Source organism: Cryptomeria japonica, chromosome 1 (genome assembly GCF_030272615.1).
Source record: "Cryptomeria japonica chromosome 1, Sugi_1.0, whole genome shotgun sequence".
Taxonomy (NCBI): Eukaryota; Viridiplantae; Streptophyta; class Pinopsida; order Cupressales; family Cupressaceae; genus Cryptomeria; species Cryptomeria japonica.
This window is the reverse complement of record NC_081405.1, coordinates 43,813,877-43,832,842: the sequence shown is the minus strand read 5'-3', so window position 1 is coordinate 43,832,842 and position 18,966 is coordinate 43,813,877. Positions and strand designations below refer to the sequence as shown.

Below are 18,966 nucleotides of genomic sequence, written 5' to 3'. Positions count from 1 at the left end.
GTCAGATATAACAAACCTACAATCATAGATTTATACCTTGTAGGATTTACTAGAGCTGATACATCATTCTTTGTCAATTTCTCACTTGTAACCATAGGAGTACCAACCGGTTTAGAATTTTCCATACCAAATTTCTTCAACAACTCTCTAGCATACTTAGTTTGACAGATGAAAATACCTTTATCATTCTGAGTAATCTGCAAACCTAAGAAAAATTTCATCTCCCCAATCATAGATATCTCAAATTTGTTGGCATTATGTGAACCGGCATGAAGACATAATGATAGTGTATGTTGTCATTGATGTCAATATGAAACATAGTGTGAACCGGCACATGTGATAAGTGAAGACAGAGAGGAACCGGCATTTGTATGAACCGGTTTATTTGCCAAAGTGAAGCAGCATATTTGTTCAAGGTGAACCGGCATGTAGTTATGGGAACCGGCACATTGAAGCATTGTATGACTACCGGTTGATAGGTAGCTTCCACTTCAGGGTTTCCAGTTGGAGTACCTCAAGTTTGTGTGACTCAATCGGTGATCTTTGTCTAATGAGTTAGCAGTATGATGGAGGACAGATCGTGTTGCCACATAAGCTCTATGCGCGTGAAGGATCTTGCATGAAGAAGACTATTCCTATCTACCTCGAGAATGTGCGAAGTCTGTCAAACGGTGATAATGCATGATGGATTATCAGCCACCATGAAATCGGTGGATAATGGACGATGGAGAATGTCTTGAGATCGATTCAAGATTGTTGCATTTAATGTAGTATGATTCAACGGTCAAGATCGAACCGTTTGAATTGCTTAACCTAACAGGTTTAGGGTTTTTGCTACCAACATGTATGTTTCCTATAAGGTCGATGTTGTGTTTCTTTCTGAGGTTGTTGGCAAAAGTTGTGAGTGTGTATCCAAGGGAAGTGATACGTGATTCTTGCCAGACCAAAGGAGAGAAGAGATATCTGCAAAGTGAATGTGCACAAGGTGAAGAGAAGTCAAAACGGATCTGCATTAGCATTGAGTGTTGTTAACAGATCATGTAATTCCTGTTGATCTCTAACCACTTCAACAGTTGTAAAATCCCCTAACAGGGTAGCCTTAACTGGCTTGATTTAAAATCCCTTAAATCGGGTGGTCTTAACCGGCTTGATTCAAATCCCTTAACCGGGTAACTCGAGGCTAATGAGTTCTGAGAAGCTAGAGAGCTTAGGAGATCCTTTCAGCTATTGAGTTCTTGAAATCCTCTAACAAGGTGACCCTACCGAGTTTTAACCCTTAACCAGGTGATCCCTAACAGGATCGGTTCCTAGTAGAACCTATTGTAATGTCTTTAACCGGACAAGGCTCCTAACAGAGCGGACTTCTAAAGAGTTCAAAAAGTAGCTTGTGGGTATTCATCCCCACCGTGGTTTTTCCCAGTTGGGTTTCCACATAAAAAATGTGTGTGTCATGTAAAATGCTTTTGTCTTGTGATGCTTTGTTTTGCCTGTTGAGCATATGAAGGTTTTATGTTTTATGCCTGTCTATAAAACATATTGAATTCACTATTGTGAAGATCTCATGGTTAAAGTTTACTTGTTTATGCATGAGAATATAATGATACTATAGTATTGAGCTAAGAGGGTAGCTTATTGAGTGATCGGTTCATGACTGATTGAGTTGTACTGGATGTTACCAGTTGCACTCTGTTTTACAGGTATCCCTGTTTGTCAGTCATTTGGGGTATTTGTTGTCAAACCGGTTTTGGACTAAATTTTTGTTTGTACTGATTCACCCCCCCCTCTGAGTACCAGCTTGGTACTCGTGGTTTATCATTGAGTTATCAAAATTCATTCTTCATATTATCAGAGAACTCCATACATAACTTATCCTTACCTCCAAAAATGATATCATCAACAAAGACTTCAACAATCAATATGTCATCATCAGTGATCTTATAATATAAAATATTGTTAGCATTATCTTTAGTGAAACCAAGCTTCAAAAGATATTTGTCCAATCTAGCATACCAAGCTCTAGGGGCTTGTTTCAATCGATATAAAGCTTTCCTTAACCTACAAATCATGTTTTTGTCATTTGAAAGTGAAAATCCATCAGGTTGTTCAATGTAATATGATAAACCTTGTATTTCTTATGGGCAGTAGAAGCAAGAAATAATCTCACAGCTTCAATCCTAGCTATCGGAGCAAAAGTCTCACCATAATCAATTCCTTCCTTCTGAGAATATCCTTTACATACCAATCTATCCTTATTCCTCACAACTTGTCCATCCTCATTCAATATATTCCTAAAAACCCATTTAGTTCCCATAACATTCTTATTTTTAGGTCGGGGAACTAAAGTCCATGTGTTGTTCTTTTTCTATTTGATCTAGTTCCTCTTCCATAGCTCTCATCCAACATTCATCTTTACAAGCTTCAATAATTGATGTCGGTTCAACTTGAGAAATTAAACATACCTCATCAGCTCCCAACCTTCTTCTTGTCATTACACATTTTCTCTTGTCTCTAATAATTTGATCTTCTAAATGATTTAACCTTACACACTGAGGAGTCTTCTAATTTTTTGTTTCCCTGCTCTAATCTTCAGTTACTGTTGAATTTTTTGATACTGTTGGGATAACTGGTTCAACATTTTGTTCCGGTACAGGTGCTACCAGTTTAGTTATGATCATCTCCACTTTCATTTCTCTCTCATAAGTTTTGATTTGTCCTTTGTACATCTCATCCACTTTGACATTAGCACTATCCATAATTCTCTGCAATCTTTTGTTATAACATCTATATGCTTTGCTTTCATTAGAATAACCAATAAATATTTCTTCATCACATCTATGATCAAAATTTCCAATGGAATCATCTCTTTTAATATAGCATTTACTACCAAAGATTTTGAAATACTTAACTGAAGGTGTATGACCAAACCATAACTCATAAGGTGTCTTATCGGTGTCTCCTTTGATATGAACTATGTTGAATGTGTTTACCGTCGTGCTCACAACTTCTCTCCAATAGATATGAGGCAAATTAGCTTCCATCATAGTTCTAGCTACATCCAAGATAGTTTTGTTCTTTCTTTCCACAACACCATTTTGTTGAGGTGTTCGAGGTGCAAACAAATGTCTCCTTATCCCATGCTTCTCGCAATAACTGTTAAATTCACCAGATGTGAATTCACCACCCTGATCTGACCTTAAGCATTTAATCTTCAACCCTGTCTTTGTCTCAACTTTAGCTTTAAAGATCTTAAACTTTTCAAAAGCTTCAGATTTCTCCCTTAGAAAAGTAACCCACATCCTTCTAAAATAGTCATCAATGATTAGCATAAAATATCTATCAACCTGAAAACTTTGTATTCTCACAAGACCACATAAATCAATATGAATAAGATCAAGAACATCATTAGATTTATCTTGTATACTCTTAAAAGAAGTTATGGCCTGTTTTCTCATTTGACATTCCTTACATACAGGATAATAGGGCTTCACAATCTTAGGTATATCTCTAATAGCCTTAGTTGAATTGATCTTTACAATGCAATCAAAATTTGCATGACACAACCTCTTTTGTCATATCCAACTCTCATCAATTTGTGCAATCAAACATGTCTTCTCACCGAAGTTCAAATGAAAGATGTTACCTTTAGTCTATGTATCGGTTGCAATCTCCAATCCAGATCTATTAATGATTCTGCATTTTTCATCCTTGAACTGTAATTGAAATCCATTATCCACCAACTGTCCTACACTCAAAAGATTATGCCTTAAACCTTCAACATAATAAATATTATCAGTGTTATGCTTACCATCCAATGATATAGTTCCTCTTCCTTTTATCATGCATGCTTCGTCATCTCCAAATCTAACCAGACTACCATCAAATTCTTCCAAAGATAAAAAAAACTTCCTTTTATCTCCAATGATATGATGTGAACATCCATTGTCTATCACCCATTCATCTATGTCTTCAATTTTAGCAGCAAGGGCATTTTCCTCATTATGAATGGCAGGTTCTGGAGCATCTTCCTTGATAGACAAAAATACCCATTCCTTTTCCTTAATAGAATTAGTCACACCTTCCTCATTCGCATAGTAACATCATTTGTCTTTATTTCTCCTGTGCTTATTCTTGTTCTAATAATCATGGTTAGGCCTAAAAGATCTTCTATCTTTCTCTTCAGATCTTGAATTTCTCGCAGGACATCTAGATGCAAAATGACATATCTTATTACATGCAAAACATTTAAAAGGTTATTTTCTTTCATACTTACTTCCTATCGGACCTTTAGGTACTCTTCTAGCAAATAAGGCTTGAAGTTGCTCAAACTCTTCATCTTCTTTCTTCATTTCATCCAGTTCCTTCACATATAAATCTTTCCAATCACTCTTGTCGGTTGATGATGTAGGTGCATGAAAAGCAGATTCAGTCTTTGCAGCTCCTTGAGGACCAAATTCTTCAGCTCGAAAGAAAATAACTTTCCAACCAAAGTATCCATGTTAACCGAAGTGTTAGCCATTGTTCTCAGCTCATTAATTGCAGTAGCCTTCATCTTATAAGTTGGTGGCAAATCTCTCAATACTTTAGAAACAATCTCATCTTCGTTCAGAGATCCACCACAGCACTGAATTCCCATAACAATTTCATTAACTCTTTCCATAAAAGCAACAATCCTTTCATCTTCTACCATCTACAGGTTTCCATACCTCACCCGGTAACCATCAAGTTTAGCAATTTTAACAGTAGAGTTGCCTTCATTCAGAGCCTCCAACCTATCCCATATAGCCTTTGCAAATGATTGGTCAGTTAATCCCATTATTTGTTGATCAGAAAGTGCACTCAAGAGTGCTTCTCTTGCTCTCATTTTCAATGTCCTTATCCATGTTTGTCTGAGGAGGATTGCCATATGTCGGATTATGAGGAGTATAGCCTTTCTCCATGATCTCCCAAATCTCTTTCCCAATACATTTAAAATGAGTCTCCATCTGAATCTTCCATACTCTGTAATTTGTCAAATCAAGCTTAGGGGTTTCTCTCCGGAAAATAGATGCAGTTGAACTGTTAGATGCCATAGGATCTTCCTCAAGCAGTTAAGCTTCTGCAGAGAGGACCAAGCTCTGATACCAATTTTTAGAATAGCCGGTGGACAACTGAGAGGGGCGGTGAATCAGTTGTCAACAAATTATATAACTTTAAACACACAAATTATAAATCACAGAACAATTACCAACCATCCATAACACATAACACCGAGATTTGTACGTGAAAACCTTGCTAAAGGGAAAAACCATGGTGGGAAGCCTACCCACAGTCAAACAATACTTTTGTAGTAAGTATGTGATTACAATAAGAGGGGCATGCACATGTAGGAAGGCACACTCCCTAGAGTGCACTACTCATCACAAAAGGAGCCTCACTGACTACAAAGAAATCCAAACTATAATTCGGAAAAATGAGTGAACTTCAAGAATAGCATCTCATATGCCTGAGTACAATTCTAGTTAAGCTCAATACCGGAGGTCTTAAACCTCTTATACAAATCCAACTCGATCACCTATGATCAACCAAAACCTCTGCATAAGATTACAACTTTATTCGCACACAGATAATCCCATAACCCACTAATCTACAAAGAGATCTTACATCATATTTATACCAACCCGAGACCCAAACAATTAAGTCGGCCACCTAAAAGATAATACAATAAATTCGTTACATAATCCTGCAAACCAAAGATAAACCAAGTCGGCTTAAGACCGAAACAACATAATCCAAACAATAAATCCAATCGGTGACACATCGGGAGCATCAACCAACACGTTACATAAACCGGTCCATAACTTAGCAGAATAACGTCGGGCCCAAAATAGGTCGCCATAAGCCAAGTGAAATACCACGAACAACTAGAACACAAACATGATAACCATCAGCATCCCGATAACCTTCTAGAAGCCACACCAACACCACTTATCGGATTCACCAAAAGATCTTCATCAAAGTGTTGTCGGTAAAACCCTTACCGGTAACCAAAAGGCTTACTAGAACAAATGATAGCATCTGGATCATCAAATCTCGAACCAACTGAATGTGATACACATCAGAAACACATGAATAACCAATCCAAATCAATTCCAACAACCGGAACAAATCGGAGACAAATCTCCAGATCAACACCAATGTCCAACCACTCTACCAGAAGTCAGTAGACAGCAAAATAGCTAGTGTTGACATCAATGACAAACATCAATGCAACACATAATCAATACCTCCAAATTGCCAACAACATTATATTGGAAAGAATAGATTGACTTTTTTGAATACAAGAGGGTAATTGATACCTTAAAGAAAGAGGAGAGACCAGCAGAAAATCATAATCGACACCTACAAGAATAAATTATTGCAGCAAGAAACCCAGCTTGAAGCAATTTACTTTAGTATCCTATGGATGAATGTATTGTTGTGATAGAGTACCCTCTACCATGGAAAGAAAATTCAATCTTGAAGGATGGTGCTGTCAGGAAACAGTACTACTCCAATGATTCAACCTGGTATGGATTTTACGGAAGACCCATAAGAAGACATCCTCTCTAGGTTGACAACTTTATTGTGAGAATGCAAAACGAGTTTCGTTGAGTACATGAGAGTGATCCTAGTGCTAGAAGAGGAAGAGGAAATGGTTGAATTGCATGATGTGCAACTCCAAATGGTACTCGAAGCCAAAAAGAATCTACTCCTCATGGATAATTAGTGTTGCTAATTTTGAATTAATGTAAATAGCGTAAGATTAGGGGATTTTCGGTGTTTCAAATTATGGTTTCAGGTGGGCCACATATACGATTTAGCGGTTTTTTAGTTCTTTTTGTGGAAATAGACATTTTGAAGAAATTGTTACTTCTTGAGATAGTTCTGATGAAATGCCTATTTATGTTATGAATCAATAGTGATTAGGGGATATTTTCTTCCTTTTTGGGGCTTTGTGAAGAAACTCTATTTTGAATGAACTCTACAAGTTTTTGATAAATATAAATAAGATTATCTTAATGCAATTATATAAATTATAGAATTTGTGTTATGATTAAAAGATGTTTATTCTTCTTATTTTGAATACATTGCTTCTCGGGTTATTCTTCTTAGTATCTATTAAAAATCTTTTATGATATGTTGTGTATATTGCTATGAAAAAGTTGGCTTTGAACAAACGATACAACAATATGATGATATTTTAAAGAATATCAGCAATATCATAAATATGACTATAGTTTGCACACTCAAGAAATCCTACTCTAATACCACTGATGTAGGGCTACTCCACCCTTACACTCTCAAAAAAATCCTTTGATACTATGATGAAGGGTACTCCCCTTACAAACCCAAACACTCAGCAAAAATAGGGAAATGGATAGAACAATGCATGACAATGCATATATTGATAATGGGTTAATATGATTACAAATGTACATATATTATGCTTATATAGGTAAGAGATGATGAAGTAGCTATAACTACCCTTGAAACAAAATTAAATGCATGATGCTCTATAAAACAAGTATTAAATAATAAGCTTTGACTCATCTCTATCTAGAATGCCACCTAAGATAACTAACATGAGCTTTATTAAATGACAAGTTACAAAAGTAACTTTATGATAACTAACTAAACATTCATTAGATGGCAAGTTAACAAAGTGACCTTATAATAGGTAACTTATGCCAACTAAGCCTTAGCAAGTTTGACATGTAGATAACATTTACTCTCACATGTAAATGATATTTATTCTAAAACAATTTCTCTCCTTTTTTTCTTCATCTCTTTCTCTCTCTCTAATCTTTTTTCTTTCAATGCAAGCCATACATTCTTCTTATGATACAATTCTATTTCTAAAGCTCAATGAAGATGATATGGAATCCAAGATGAAAAAATCACAATCTTTTGTGATTATCATGGGGCAAAGAATTCCAACCCAAAGTCCATTATGTTAGGGTGGAAAAAAGAGGCCCCACATTGGCTAGATAAATACAACTTATAATGGGGTGGACCTGCCAAGAAAGTAGGATACGCATGCATCCCAATTGCAATCAACCCATGCCTAAAAGATGTGGAATTGGATCTAAGGGATAATTTAACAAAAGTTGGGAAGTGGAACAAACAATTTTTATCTCTTGCAAGGAGAATTTAGGCCTGCTAAAGGATTCTCTCCAACTACAACATCTAGTTGACATTTGTGTCACTTTTTAGAAGTTATCAAGTGAGTGACATCCAAAACAAATCAAGAAGTTATTGTGGTTTCATAGAAAAGGAAAAGGTAAACAAAATTATATAAAATGGCAATGGTTTTGTATGTATAAGAAGTGGGGGGACTTGGGTTAAAAGACCTTAAGACCCAAGGTATTGCACTTGCAATCAAATGGATTGCTAAAGCATTTGAAGGGGAAGAACCTTGTAAGATTTTGATGAGAAACAAAATTAACCTATCCATCCCAAAACATACTAAGGCTTGGAAGATGATTTCTCTTAATGATTTACCAATAGGAAGTTTCCTAGTTACCCCTACTAGATCTATACGGAAAGCCTAGGAGAAGGTAAAAAATGGCTCCTAACAAATATATCATCTTTGATGGTAACATTAATTATCTTAATAATGTTTGGCAGGTGTTAGTGAACAAATTTTGCGACCTAACCTTGTAATCTAATGCCCAAATAGGTAGTAATATGACCAACGGTTGAGTTAGGTATGATGTCCTTCTATACCTACTCTGTACTTCTTTTACAAGGTGCAGCTACCTTCCGATAATCAACAAGAAATCTTCAAACTATAGATGCTTTTAACTCGAAAGAAAATAAGGTAGATGTTTTAACCAAAAAATCTTTGAAAGGCAAAGAAAAACCCCGTTTTGGAATTAACCAAGTGGTTGTAAAATGCTACAAGTAAATTAAAAGAAATGTCTGAAGTAAAATCCACCTTAAGAAGGGGATGTAATCGAATTGTTGATACCATTGTAGATGAATTTGTTTGAATGGATATGTGAAATAGGATGTCTAGAATGATGATAGAAATCTCTTCTTCAATGGTTGAATCATTGTCTTGAATGCAAACACCTAGCCTTGAAAGGAGACTTGAAACGCTCAATGCTTGAATGAATGATGCTTAATAATAATGTCGCCTTGTAATTTCGCCTTATGATCTACCTCATGCAAATAGGAGGGGAAGTGCTCTTTATATACTAATCAATTAGGGGTATTTAGGTAATTGGTCGTCTTAGGCCGACATAGGAAAAACTTTTCCAGCTCAACAATTGACAAGCCCAATGCAAGGAGGGGATCAAAGGGGGCCCAAAATAGGGCCCGGACAAGGGCACCACGTCCCTGTCCTGCACTGATTTAAGACAGGCAGCAATAAGAAGGCAGGGCAGAATGATGAAAAATGCAAGTTATTGATGTCTTGAGCATGTTTTGATGCTCCGATCAAGCTTAGGGATTCATCTGCTAATGCAAAGACCCAAATGTGGTCAAAAATTGCAAGGGTCGCAATTTTATAATGCTACACCTTGGTATGAGTTTCCTAGGTTTTGAAAAACAACTTACAAGGGGATAGCCTCATGATCTAAGGCTTTGTGCAATGTTGGCAATGTTCTTCCACATAATCTGCAAAGAATTTTCCTCTTGGTAGCATTTCTTTTATGTAGAGAACTTTATGCAAATCGACTTTGCCACTCTTTTTATGAGTGACCCCTTCCACGGTTGTGCAGATCATCTTACACAATGGATGGCAAATTATCAGCCACAAGTGCTTCTCTTTATTCCATGTGTTTCTCTCTTTTCGCATGGCCTTATACGTGTTCTTCAATCATAGACACGGATTGATGGTGCTATATTACCATAATGGAATTGGGTAGCAATGAAAAGTTGGATTTAGAAGAATATCTAATCAGGATAGGAATACCCAACCAACTACTAAATCAACTATGTTTATAATAATATATTATTAAGAAAGGCTAAGAGATTAATAATCCAAGCTAAATAATTAATATGCATTTTGTCACACTATCAACTGTGTTGAATAATGAAGAATCACATATTAATAGCACCATACAAGTATGAGAGTTGATATGATTAAACAATTTATCGCATGCAAGGATATAAACAATTGCATAATGAATATGTGATTTAAATAGCAGCCATCTTAGTGTATCGTCACTCTGCAATCCTTGATTGTTTGAATAGGATTGAACTTGGAATAACATGAGGGTTTATCAATGTTTGTGAGTACTGCAATGGAAACCGAACTTAGAGATCACCGCACCAGTCTGCCCCATGACAGTGAAGACTTGAAGAAATTAAAAAAATAATATTCCCAAAGTCAATTCATGTTCTATAAGTAGACAATGTTGGATAAATTATTTTGACAACTTAATAAATAATGCCCACACCAACATTATCAAATCTCAAATAGCTTCAACCTTCATTAGACTACAATGTTTGATAGGCCCCTCATTTATTTTTATGAGATGTCTCGCTGCACTAACATGATTTCATCATAAATGATTGAATTGTCAATAAAAGGCCTGAGCTTTGAAGAAAACCTGACATTTAACATTCTTTATTATTATAATCAATGCAAATGCTATTTTATGTGGAACAATATTATATCACTTACAATTAACATGAAAGTACATTCATAGAAAACTTAAAAATTTAGAGTACAAGTTGGATGTCTCAAATTAGAAATTTGGATGTTTCTGGAACCCAATTACAATAGCTTATTTTAACAACATAATATACATACCTTGCTTCAATTGCAAAACCTAAAACAAAACAAAAAATTGGTATGCACCTTTAGCTGGTTGCATATTATCATAAACTGATCAGAAGAAACTCACCCATAAACAAACTTGATATCTTGAACATATGCATATGTAAATAGAATTGATAAAGACAAATTAAAACAAACCAAAGTCACTTTTAGAAGATTGAATAAGTAATTGCATTAACTACCAATACAGGAAAAAAAGTGAAATTGGGACACAAAGTGCTCCTTGAGCTCCTTGGAAGGCTTTAAGATCTTTTTTAATGCTTCATCAAATTGTTCATACACCAAATGATTATTAGGAACCTATAGTAATACAAACAACAAAGTCTGTTAAACAAGCTATCACTCTCCTACGAGACAGGCTGGCCAGAAACAACATGGAAACTTATGCATTTTTCTTGGCCCATCAGGATGACCTTCTCACACTTGCACAGATCGAAACATTGCAGGAAATGATCTCAGGGCTGCACACCCTATTACATATCTGACTACCAAGCTCAAGTTTGTAAGAATCTATGTCATATTTAATGTATTTTACACCATATTTAAATATAACAGGAGCTACCCCCATGGTAGCAATTTGCGTATAAAAAAAGTACTACCAAGGTCTAGTGGAAGTCTCCTCCCAGCAATATGCAAGGTGATCAGCCAGGTGTTTTGATCTACAAGATCGGATATGTTCTCACATGATTGACAACAGGTGACCTAAAGGATCAAGAAGCAGCCTCTGGCCTTAAAAATTCATGCCTTCCAAAAAATTGCTCCATCAAAACCTCAATATCTTTGCTTGATTCGATGCATCAATTCTAATTGCAAATTTTAAAGTACAAAAGAAAATCTGTACTTTTTGAGAACAAACCTAGAGATAAATTTATTCATGCATTCATGACTTCAAGGGTGAGTAATGTGCTCAATAAAAATTTCTTTTAAGTCCAACTTAATATCTAATGAAAGCCCTGACACTTTCACACGGTCCCATTTTTTCTAAAATTTGGCACTTTCATTTGTAAAAGATATTATGCTGAATATATGTGAACTTTATCGTTCCTAATAATAATATTCTTTTAATACATAGACAATTCTAACAGTACAGCATCTGTTGTGAACTTAGACTTTGTTGTAGACTTAGACTTTCTAAGCTCTGTTCTCTTTCCTCTTTTAATTTCTTTTGCTTGTCCAATAAAAAATCAGTACATCAGCGGAATGCCCAGAAAAGGAAGTGCAGAACTTTCTCCATCTAAAAACAGGTTTAAATTGGAAACACGTTGCCGTACACTGCATTGTTTTGTATTTCTTCAAGCTCCGTAATCAAGATCACAATATGAGAAATTTTCAAACATAAAAAAAAAAAAAAAGAATTCAATACATTATTTAGAATTAAAACAAAGCAACAAGTGGCATGTTGCTCTGGTGACAACAAGAACATGTCCAACAGTTCTGCCTCTTTGTCGAACTGAAATGCATAACTCAAATAAGGAAGGCTCCTGAGAATCATAAGTTCTACAGGTGTAATGTTCAACAAGCCTTTCCACAATGTAGGAACTGTGAATGTATGATTGGAAAATGATAAAAAAACGCAAAATGAAAAATATTGATACATCTCTGACAAAACTGCTACTTTTGAATAGATCTACTAAGTATACATACATTCTACCAATAATTTAACTACAAAGAATGGATTAAATTCATGACAGTTGGGTGCAACTTCACTGTTTACAGTAGGGAAGACTAAGCAAAATAGAGTATCTGCAATTTACATAGGATTCTTTCAGCTATTTAAATTCCTTTTTGGCGGCTTCATACTTGCTCTCCGGGCCACATCCCATGCCTTGGGAGGAGGGAGCACCCCTTTCTGCAATGCAAAGAAAGACTCATAGCCCGGAGAATCAAAAGCAAATCCTGTATGTCTTGACCTTTGAGGGGGAAGCCGAGCAATTGCTAGACTTCTCTCTTGATCTGGTGTCAAATCGTTTAATGTCTCATTATCTTGAGTAGATTCATCAGGTTCATTCCTATATTTTTCCTGAATAATTTGATAATCGTAGGGATAAAACCTCTGTTGAATTCTGCATGCACAGTAAACTCCTTCTAGTGCTTTAGTATTCAATTGATTCCAATTAATGTTATCTTCAAACAATGTACAAGTAGATACTCTGCCCTTCATGTTTGCATGACTAATGTCTCAAAAACATTTTTTTTAAACTTTTTTATAAATTGACCAAAGGATCACAATAAATCCATTCAAAAACTCCAAGAAAGGAAGACAGAATACTAAAATCTCCATGAGGAATAGGAGGCTAGAAATGCTTTAGTGAAAAATGCAGAGCACCCCAGCAGTTAGCTAAAAGGATCATAGACTTCAATACCAATAGCAAACCCAACAAATTTAAATTTTTTATCCACTATTTATTAGAGATAGAAATTAAATTTTCATTTAACATTACTACATGTGTATTGAATGGTCATGATAAGAAGCATTTCCAACGACTGAATATCAAACATGTACTCTAGAGAAATTAAAATAGAATTGATTGGTTAGCTTAAAAAGTTGTGACCAAAAGTTGCTAGTTTATGCAAGAGAATAGACATGGAATTCATGTCTATAACCTCAAGCTCAAAGCTCTGATAAAAATGAGAAGCACAAAGCTGATTGCTTGTTGCCTCAAATAAAAATAAAAATAACTTGAACTGAAAGTGCGACATATTTTTGCAAAGCACACACCAAAAGAAGTCATCAATGAAACATTTAACCTTATGATTCAAGAGCAAACATAGAACCAAATATCCTCTTATAACAGTTTAAGCATTTACTCTCATAGGTGTATATGAAGATGCGAGAAGTTATTAAAGAAGTAACAAGTATCATGCTCATTTATAAAGGTGAAATATATCAGCTGTGGAACCAAACTGCTGTACCAAGAACTAGATGCACAGAATAATGCAATGTAGAGAAGAATTTTATATGCACAAAGTTAAATAGTAGCAAGTAGGAACAACCAAAATCTACTTTTATTTTACAAAAGGAAAATAAGAAAATAAAAATATCAACTAGAAATAGATACCAGCAGATAGATAATTTATAAAAGAAAAAAGAAGAACAGTTGAACTACATAAGATTCCCACTATCTTCACTGCAATCTGGAAAACACAAAAGGGACAGAATATTCAACATTTTTAATTTACCAATGCCATACCAAGCTCAGGGGACACGAGGATGAGGGAAAAACTAGGAAGCACTCCATGATTCAAGGAATAGAAAAAAGAAAACTGGATTCAAAATATATATGAAAAAGAAAATATTTATAATTAATCATGGGTTCACGGTAAATTCAAAACTAATTTAAGTAAATTGCATAACCACCATACAATATGCTATTCTTCATACAATCCAGCCTTTTACCATTTTCCTATATTGCTGTAAGGCTGAGTTTATATTTAGGATCCAGCTTACTCATTTACAGCAAGATTAAGTTATTTTCCTTCGAACTTTTAAGTTCAAAGATATAAGTCATATAATTTTGATTGTATAACTTTTAAATGCTTAAGTTCCAAAGTTGATGGGCGAGCTAGATTATTCTTCTCAAGAATTAAGGATGGGGGTCAATTAACATACATGAATCTTTTTCAGTTGACCTACCATACAGGTGAGCACATCCCTCGTTCGGTCAAGGAACATCTAGAAATCCAATAGACATCCCCAGTTACAATCTGACATCCTTGAAGCATCCTATGCAATTCCTGTACCCAAAATTCCAGTATCTTAAACTACAAAAGATCTGTTCCCAAATAATACTGGTTTTACTACCCCAAAGATGGCCATAAAATTAAAGAGTTCTCCATTTTTTAAGGATACACAAGGGAAAAGTAAGTTGCAACCTATCAAAAAAAAAAAAAATTGTGTTCATTCTTTCATTGAGTGCTTACTCACTCGATGCACCTCTCCTTGTTATGCTTAAACCCTTATTGATGTTATTATATCCATTGTGTGTTGTTAGGTTATGGAGCAACATGTGAAGTGCATAACCTCATATTGCTGCTTACTGATTTATTACAGCATCTTTGATCAAAATTGATCAGAGTTTTAAGTGTTTTATTGTAACCTCAAACACACTTTCTCAGCAATTAAAGTGTAGAAGACATTTGGTTGAATCAGAACAAAGCACAATTCTTCGTAACAAATCATAATGACCATTGAAAAAGGATCACCGTTTTCGTGAAAAAAAAAAGAAAAAAACACAAACAGTTCATCTCTTTACAGGACCACTTTCTGCTGCCAATAAAGATGGTTTTTCACTTTGTTGTATCTCGTGAGAACTATACTTGTATATTTGTCCATGCCTCATATTCTTGTAAATTCTTAGGGCTATTTGGTTTATATTTTCCTGGTAAACCCAAAATTTATTTTTATTTTTAATCACGTGATGAATTCCTGCTTTTGGAAGATTCTTAGGCTATTCTTGTTCAATATACTCTTGCTATTTTGACCTTTTGCAAGCATTATTATACATTCTTTGTCTAACACCTGATTGTATTAGCATATCTTAATCTACTGTCATCAATCAATACTTTTGAATACCATATAATATCATGATATTCAGAAAATAAGCTCTGAAGAAAATATAAAGGGAGGTTTTAATGATAAATTTGAAATAACAAGCATGTTTTAAAAGATTCTAGACTAGACTGGAATGCAGCTTTGGCATTTGTAAGATTCTGACTAGTTTGTATCTTTCACCATAAGGAAAAGAAAGTAAACAATAAATGATTTCTTATATTGAGATCCTAACACATTTGTTATGTCACTTCAGAATGTCTATACACCAAAGACACAGTAAACCACAATTGCAAAAAAATCGATTAGGCCAAGACTGAAGACTGAACAATCACCTTGAAAAAGGTAAAAACTAGAAAATGTAAATCAGAAAATAAACAGTGCCATTAAAAAATAACTAACTTGCTTACCCTTGGAATAGAAAGTCGCCTAAGAGCGCCACTAGTGGTACTAGTAGAACATTCAACCAGAAATACCCGGTGCTCATTAAAACATAAATGACAAAGTAGATATTTTCCTGCTCAATTAAAATATATATAAGAATCAGCACAAACTAGCAATTCTCAAAAACAAATCGATAATATATCCAACAGCACTGTATCAGGTATTTACCTGTCTATCATGTCTTGTCATGATTCCGGAGTATATAAATATAAATAGAAACCATGTCAAAATGCTACCTGCAACACTAATATTGTGCCATTTTGTGATATAAGTAGATGCCATCATAAGGCGCATGTTGACCGTGATTACTACACAAGTAAAGGCCATTGTGCCCACATCCCACAGTCCAAGCATTTTTCCTGATGAGTTCTGCCCCTTACTACTTGCCCCCACAGCAAATGAAAAGAATATAATTGACTGGTAAACAGCAAAGAAAGCCCATACTGCTAAAACTCTCCACTTGAAGAACATGTTTTTTATTCCTTCCTGATATAACTGAGGATACCTTTTGGACAGTGAAGCACTTACATCCTGTCAATATGTAGAAAAACATATACTTATTAAATCTTTTAAATTCCTGCAGGCAAACCTCTTTTAAAAACTGCTAGTCAATAAGAAGTTATACAAATATAATAAAAATCCTAACAGGAGTGTTACACTCCATAACCACCAAAGTCAATGAGCAACTCACCTTGTCAAAAACTCCAACAACAATGACTGGAAGAGCAGTAAAAATAACATTATACAAGGACTGGTACCAATCATCATAAAACCGCTGGCCAGAGAAACCAGTATGAAAGGTGAACCAAAATTGTGTCAATGTAAAAGTAAGATTCTTATAAAAGAAGTACGCAACAACCTGCACGACAATTAGATGAACAATATCAAGCAACGGAATTATCCATAATTTGCAAAGAAAAAGTAAATGAAATGCAAGACATTCTACCCACCTTGGAAATCCTAATGTAGGACCATCGACCATGCACGAGAAGTAAATCTGTAAGAAATCGGAACTGAGCAATAGCAAAATCACTTGCCATAACTGCTTGCATTCCTTCCAAACCACTTATACCAACACCCACATGTGCAGCCTGAATCATACTCACATCATTGGCACCATCACCAATGGCAAGAGTAATTTTTCGAGCACCAACCTTAATAAGACTGGTCACCTGATGTAATGCAGAATCAGTAAAATGGAAAAGAGTAAAGAACTGAATCTAGTGACAGACTAAAGGAGATCCATGAGAAGAATCAGAATTCATTCTTTATGCTACCGAATGACTTGTCATTTTATCAAGAATTAGCAAAAAAGGTAATTTTAACTTTCAAGAATATTAATTTTTATTGAGAACAATGGTACGATGGGAAAAGTGTGGCCAATAAGAACAAACTGTAATAGCTCAACAAATGGAACCAAATAATCAGACAAATGACATAAGTACAGCCAAAGCTATCTTTCTTGACAACTCTTCCACCTCTAGTTCAGAAAACATATCTTTAAATACTGACATATTTCACACAATATCTACTTTTAAGTGTCAACAGCTTTCTTTCAAAGGACATAGATAGGATGTTTCTGAAAGGAATTCCATTTTATCACCATGTATCAAACATCAACTAGCTATGTAGCTCCACAATCTAATATTTTCAGCTTTATTTAAACACCACTGTCCAAAGAAAACAGTCACCTGTGCTTTCTGCAAGGGAGATACTCGACAACAAACAACAGCTTTGCACATCAGACTTAGTTTAAGCAGTTTTCCCCGTAACTTTGGATCTAACGCATACATTAGGCATTTTCCATCTATCACAAGGGCAAAATCTAATCTTGATCTAGAATCCGTATCATAATCTACTTCATCAAGACATCTCTCCAGATCCCGTTTGACAGTGTCTTCGATAACTCTGGCAGTTTCAACAGGATCACCCTGTATAATTTACAGCAAATAAAATAAAGAGAACCACATCAAAAATGTCATCAATTTTCAAGAATAACTACAATAAAATTATACTAGTGCAAAATAGTAATCAAATGTATATTGAAAGTTTTTCCCTCATTAATATCTCACCTGATCCTCCACTTCTCTAACTTCTTTTGTTTCAGAACTGATAATCAACTGTTTCATTTGGTTGTTGATTAAACTACAAGCTGCATATTGTAAACACGAAATGGTTCAGATCAGGGCTCGCATGAGGATCATAACCATAAATATTCAAGACCCATATGGACCACTGTCAGCAAGTGACAACTCATAATTTACTTACATTAAATTCAGTGCCAAGTCCATTTACATCTTGTACATTTAAAGTTTCAGAAAAAGAAAGACAAGCCAGTTGTTATTAAACAATGTTCCTTAAGAAAGGCAAAATGTCAAGCAAGATTGTAAATATTCAAAGATGACGGCAATAAATCTCACAAAACATCTGCATCAGAGCCAAGAAACTAAAAATTAAGACCCCCCTATATAATTTACAAATTCATAATCATGGGTAAAAATCTAACCATATGCAATGTTTATTGCTGTTTCCATTTTGTCACCAGTCAATATCCAAATCTTTATTCCTGCCTTTGAAAGAGTTTCTATACAAGCTGGCACCCCCTCTTGAAGTTTGTCTTCAATTGCAGTGCATCCTATCAGAATAAGTTCCTTCTCAATCAAATCTGCAACCTAAAATAAATTCCGGTATCAAAATAGTCATTTGAACACATAAGTTGCATGAAGAAAAAATACTGAAAACAGCATAAAATAAACTCCTCTCAAGATGTCAAAACAAAAACACCAAAACAGTTCCTGTCATATCCAAAATCTCTCTTGCTTTTCACATCTAGGTGGTCAAGATACTACTTAAAACAATTTTGACTATATATTCCCTGCCTTTCTGTCAATATCCCTTCAATTGTATACATTGACTCTGCAAGCCAGTTAAAGGGGAAAGGTGTTCTTTGCACAGCTAGTCCTCAATTATACATGTGGCAGATGACGTACAATCGACCACAAATACTTAATACACAAACTTCAGAATCAGTTCCAGAAAGCTTTTGACAGGCCACCTGGACCATGTAGAGGATGATACCATAAACTTTCACAAACAAAAACTCTGATGCCATAAATATTTTGAAGTACTGCATCAAAAATAGCTACAGCTCAAAGATTTGAAGAAA

General features: G+C 35.0%; 1 protein-coding gene across 1 annotated transcript in view; it reads right to left on the bottom strand.

Annotated features, from left to right (window-relative positions):
* Positions 1-12,147: 12,147 nt before the first annotated feature.
* The window catches only part of LOC131027390 (phospholipid-transporting ATPase 3), a 100,233-nt gene continuing 93,414 nt past the window's right edge, over positions 12,148-18,966 (bottom strand). Inside the window, exons 20-27 of the mRNA XM_057957429.2 lie at positions 18,307-18,472; positions 17,873-17,952; positions 17,492-17,731; positions 16,751-16,972; positions 16,492-16,659; positions 15,969-16,331; positions 15,767-15,873; positions 12,148-12,870 (exon numbers count right to left, since the gene is read on the bottom strand). Coding sequence (XP_057813412.2) covers positions 12,573-12,870; positions 15,767-15,873; positions 15,969-16,331; positions 16,492-16,659; positions 16,751-16,972; positions 17,492-17,731; positions 17,873-17,952; positions 18,307-18,472 — 1,644 coding nt within the window. The 3' untranslated portion in view covers positions 12,148-12,572. The remainder of the gene's footprint in view (positions 12,871-15,766; positions 15,874-15,968; positions 16,332-16,491; positions 16,660-16,750; positions 16,973-17,491; positions 17,732-17,872; positions 17,953-18,306; positions 18,473-18,966) is intronic.